Source organism: Limulus polyphemus, unplaced genomic scaffold, assembly GCF_000517525.1.
Source record: "Limulus polyphemus unplaced genomic scaffold, Limulus_polyphemus-2.1.2 Scaffold13889, whole genome shotgun sequence".
Lineage (NCBI taxonomy): Eukaryota > Metazoa > Arthropoda > Merostomata > Xiphosura > Limulidae > Limulus > Limulus polyphemus.
In genome coordinates this window covers 1-5,020 of record NW_013679499.1, presented here as the reverse complement: position 1 = coordinate 5,020, position 5,020 = coordinate 1, and the positions used below count along the sequence as shown (strand labels likewise).

General features: G+C 31.1%; 1 protein-coding gene across 1 annotated transcript in view; it reads left to right on the top strand.

Annotated features, from left to right (window-relative positions):
* LOC111084125 (sodium- and chloride-dependent neutral and basic amino acid transporter B(0+)-like) overlaps positions 1 to 3,711 on the top strand; it is a gene marked incomplete at both ends in the record, with an annotated part of 5,025 nt that extends 1,314 nt beyond the window's left edge. The window contains 3 exons of the mRNA XM_022380912.1: positions 639 to 814; positions 2,023 to 2,231; positions 3,579 to 3,711. Coding sequence (XP_022236620.1) covers positions 639 to 814; positions 2,023 to 2,231; positions 3,579 to 3,711 — 518 coding nt within the window. The remainder of the gene's footprint in view (positions 1 to 638; positions 815 to 2,022; positions 2,232 to 3,578) is intronic.
* Positions 3,712 to 5,020: the final 1,309 nt, after the last annotated feature.

The window sequence follows — 5,020 nt, the reverse complement described above, 5'->3', positions numbered from 1 at the left end:
ATAGAGTTAATAAATGTTTTATAACTAGAGAGTTAATAAATGTTTTATAACTAGAGAGTTAATAAATGTTTTATAACTAGAGAGTTAATAAATATTTTATAACTAGAGAGTTAATTAATGTTTTATAACTAGAGAGTTAATAAATGTTTTATAACTAGAGAGTTAATTAATATTTTATAACTAGAGAGTTAATAAATGTTTTATAACTAGAGAGTTAATTAATAAAACTCTCTAGTTATAAAACATTTATTAACTCTCTAGTTATAAAACATTTATTAACTCTCTAGTTATAAAACATTTATTAACTCTCTAGTTATAAAAAATAAATGTTTTATAACTAGAGAGTTAACAATTTAGTTTAATGTCAATATTTGTTACATGAAATGATAAAACCCCTATAACCTGAGTGCTTTTGAAAGGTGGACCTTTCTTTCTCAGGGACAAACTTGTGTTATTCCCTCTAATATGTTCTCCTGTCTTATTATATGAAAGAATTATTTCATTTCAAATAATGTTCTAACCCATCTGTCTAGACTAAACACTTTAGAAACAATAATGTAATCTAACTAAACACTCAATAGCTTTAATAAACATATATTTTATAATAATGATTTTTCAACTTATGTGATTTTCTCTAGGAATTGGGGCAGCAATGGTGATAATTTCTCTCATTGTTTCCATCTACTACAATGTTATCATGAGCTACTGCTTGTTCTACATAGGCCATTCATTCCGTTCTGTTGTCCCATGGGACGACTGTTTTACTTGGTGGGGAGCAGACAACAACACATGTTATGTCAGAACTAAAGGCCAGGTACTGCTAAAGTGTTTGTTCAGTACTCATCAAAATATTGCTTTTTATATGTTTTTTCTTTCTCTAGCATTGAAATGTTTTAGCAAGTTTGGTATGATTAATTTAAGTCCCAAAAAGTAGTTAATGAGTTACTATTTTTTCTACATAGGGATGTACAGAAGTTTTTTTTTATAGCTAATGAAAAATAAGTATTTTTTTAAATCTAAATTTTAATTTTACACTGCACTAATTATCATAAGCTTGAGAAGAAAAAAACCGATGTCAGCAGGAAGAATTTATATTGTTTGGAGAGTAGAATATTGAACAATACTTGAAACTTCTAACAAGCTGTGGATACTTGTATCTATTACAGGCCCGGCATGGCCAGGTGGTTAGGGAACTCAACTCGCAATCTGCGGGTTCGAATCCCCATCACACCAAACATGCTCACATTTTCAGCCATGGGTGCATTATAATGTGATGGTCAATCCCACTATTCGTTGGTAAAATAATAGCCCAAGAGATGGCGGTGGGTGGCGATGACTAGCTGCCTTCCCTCTAGTCTTACACTGCTAAATTAGGGACGGCTAGAGCAGATAACCCTCGTGTAGCTTTGCTCAAAATTAAAAACAACAAACAAACTTGTATCTTACTTCTTAAATGTTACTATAAAGAATTAAAACAGAACAAGAAATTGACCGTAATTAATTGCATGATATGATGTTCCAGTAAGTCTGATAATAATTTAAATTGTGATTCCCTACTTGCCCAGTAGGTGTTTTGTTTAAGAGTGGTGTTTCATAACATTTCAACTATACCTTGTTTAAGTACTTATGGTAAGGCTGGGTGATTGGTTTGATTTATTTTTTATTACAGTAAGTTTTATTTGATATTGTTATTACTCTAAATTAACGGTGGTATCTTTATTACACTAAACTATATCTGATATTGTATGACACGAGTTGATATCATTACAATAAATTTGTTACTACAATTAGCTGAAATTAAAATTGTTATTACATTAACGTGTAGCTAATAATGTTGTTAAATTGATATATATATATAATATTATTATTAAATTATGATTTAACTAATAAGGTTATTAAATTTAGATATAAGTAATAGTGTTATTATATTAAGCTGCAGCTAATGTTGTTATTATATTAAGATATAACTGATAATATTATCACATTAAGTTCTAGCTTATGTTGTAATATTTTTTTCTTCAGATCCAATGTAATGAGGCATTAAAACGGCTAGTGAAACTGTACAATAAACATTACAATGGCTCAGAAGTGATGGGAAGCAACTCCACGGAGAACTTTGTGAATGTTACTGTCTCCAAATACAAGAGTGCTTTAATATCTCCAGATCTTTACTATTCAACTTTAGCTAACTGTACCAATGCTTCTCAAACAGCAACCGAGCAGTTCTGGGAGTAAGTGTCACATTTTATTTTGATTAACTTAATCTTAGGAAACTCTTCTATGTAAGTTTGAGTTTCTAACTTTCATTTGCAAGTATCATTTCTAGAAAGTTCTTTAAGCCCCAGTAGAAAATTTCATCTAGAAAGGAAAAGTCCAGATACTTTTGAACTTATTATAAAGCAGCTCGTGATGAGGGTTTTTCCATGTTCTTAAGACCAGTGAGACAATTAAATTCAGGTCAAGGAATGTTTGTAGTTTCTTATTTTTGGAAAACAAAAAATAACTAGCATTTTCAATAGTTATAATTCCGTATATCTGGTCCTTACTTCATTGTGATGTACAAAGAATATCAACAACATAATAAAACATTATAAATAATGAAGGTTACTAATTTGTAATTGATAATTGAATAACTGGATTTTCACCATGTTAAAGTTTTATCTTATCACAAACTTTTAGTCTTCTGATTTGCTCTTTTGAAGAATAATTAGAAGTGTAGTTACCAATTTAAAGTATGCACACTAAACAGCATATTGTGTTAAAAACATCAAAGCTAAGCATTCTTTAAGACTAATAACATGTGTAAACAGTGGTCAGACAATATTCAGAATAACTACACATTTATTATAACAAACTTTTAGAACCATAAACTAAAGACTTCAGTGAAGTAAGGGTTACCAAACTAACCTGTGCTTTTCTCTACATTAAAATTTTGATCTGCATAAAGGTTCTCCTGAAGCTTATCAATGAACATTGTTTTTAGTGAGTTCTTGAACCTCATCTAGTTTGATTTAAAAATTCAATTAAGTTGAGTTTAAATTTGAAGTTTAATAAAATTGTTTCAACTCTCACAATTATAGGTACTAGCAGAAACACTGCCCTATGGGCAGCTGTTTGTGCTAGTAATTACTAATCATGTGCTTGTGTGTATTGAGACATCCTCCTTAGCTCTCAAGTCGAGGCTTTCATCTTCTGATTCATTTTGAGACATCCATCTCAGTCTCTCAAGTCTTCGCTCCTCCAATTCTTCAGCTTTTTTCATCTTCACATATTGCAACATTTTTCTTAGCCTGTCTTCTTTTTTGCCTTCTTACTCGCTATTTCCTTTCATCGTCATCTTTATACTTTTTTGCCTTCCCATCTTGAATGGCTTTCTTTCTCTACTTATTAGTTTAAAACACATCCTAAGAATACAGAAAAGTCTTTAAACAATCAATATTTCATCTCTGTATCAATATGTTTAATGTTTTTTTCTGTAGTTTTGGTTACATATATAGATACTGACATACAGGCTACATCCATTATAGTAAGATTATTGTTGTAATTTTATTACTGTTTCATTCTTTATTATTAAATAGAAAGTTTGTCCTGGATATAACGGATGGTATTGAAGATATTGGAACTATCAAGTGGGAATTGGCTGTGTGCCTTTTAGTTTCGTGGATCATTGTTTTCTTATGTCTCATGAAAGGTGTTAAATCTTCAGGAAAGGTAAGTTGTTTTCTACATGTTTTTCTAATTAATGTGTAAGAGAACTGCATCCTAGACAGATCCTTCAGTTCCTCCAGTTATTATGAAGGTGCAGCTAGATCTGACTTGAAATCATATCTAGTCATGCTATTTTAGATTTATTGTTAACTTCAAATATAGAAATGATCCAGAGGGTGGAAATTGGGGAACATCTGGTTGCAAGTGATCATTGCTTTATTAGTTTCAATGTTTTGCTACATATGTAGATGAGGAATAATGATATTTTGGTTACAAATTTTGAAGGGATGTAACAACAATTATCTGTTGTGAATTGAGCAGCTGAATTATTTCTAGACACTGATCAGATGTGGAAAATTTTTAAAGATAAGTTTTTAAGTATTAAAGGTAAACATATTCCTTATAGAAAGAAAAGTGTAGCTACAAGTAAAAAACCAGGTTAGCTCAGAAAGATTATAAGAATTAAAATTAAAGAAAAGCATCATAAATTTCAGAAATTTAAATTGACTGATATAACAGGAGATTTAGAAGATTAAGAAAGTTGGGGAAACAGGAAATTAGGACATCAAAAAGGATGTATGAGAAAAGGTTGGCTGAAAATGTAAAAATTAACAGTAAGGATTTCTTTAAATACATTAAGGGTAAACAAAATGTTGGGTTGAGGGTAAAACCCTTGAGGGATGATATAGGAAGGCTAGTATATAGAAGGCTTTGGACCTTTGCTCTTTTTGATTACTTAAATTTGTGGTTGATATTCAGGTCTTGGGTGTTGCTAGCCATGAAGAGGATGCTGCTGATTTACAAAAGGATTTAGATCATTTAGTGAGTTGGGCAAATAAATGGCAGATCGGTTTTAATTATAATAAATGTAAGATAATGCATGTGGGTTATCATAATTTGAATTATAAGTGTCATGAAAGAAAGGGATCTTGGTGTAATAGTCAGTCAGTCTCTAAAGCCATCCAAGTAGTGTGCTGTTGCTTGTGGTAGGGCAAATAGGATTTTAGATTGTATCTACAGAAATATTGAATACAGGTCTAAAGAAGTTATAATTTCACTGGTCAGGCCACTGGTTAGGCCACATTTGGAATATTGTGTTCAGTGTTGGGCTCTTTACTTTAGGAAATACATTTAATTGTTGGAAAGGATTCAGAGAAAGGTTACTAGAATGGTGCCTGGGATGGAGGGGTTGTCATACGAGGTGGGGCTGAAATCTCTCAAACTGTTTTCTCTTAAAAAAAGAAAAGTTAGGGGTGATCTGATTGAGGTGTTTAAGATTGTAATGGGAATTGATAGTGTTGATGCATCATCT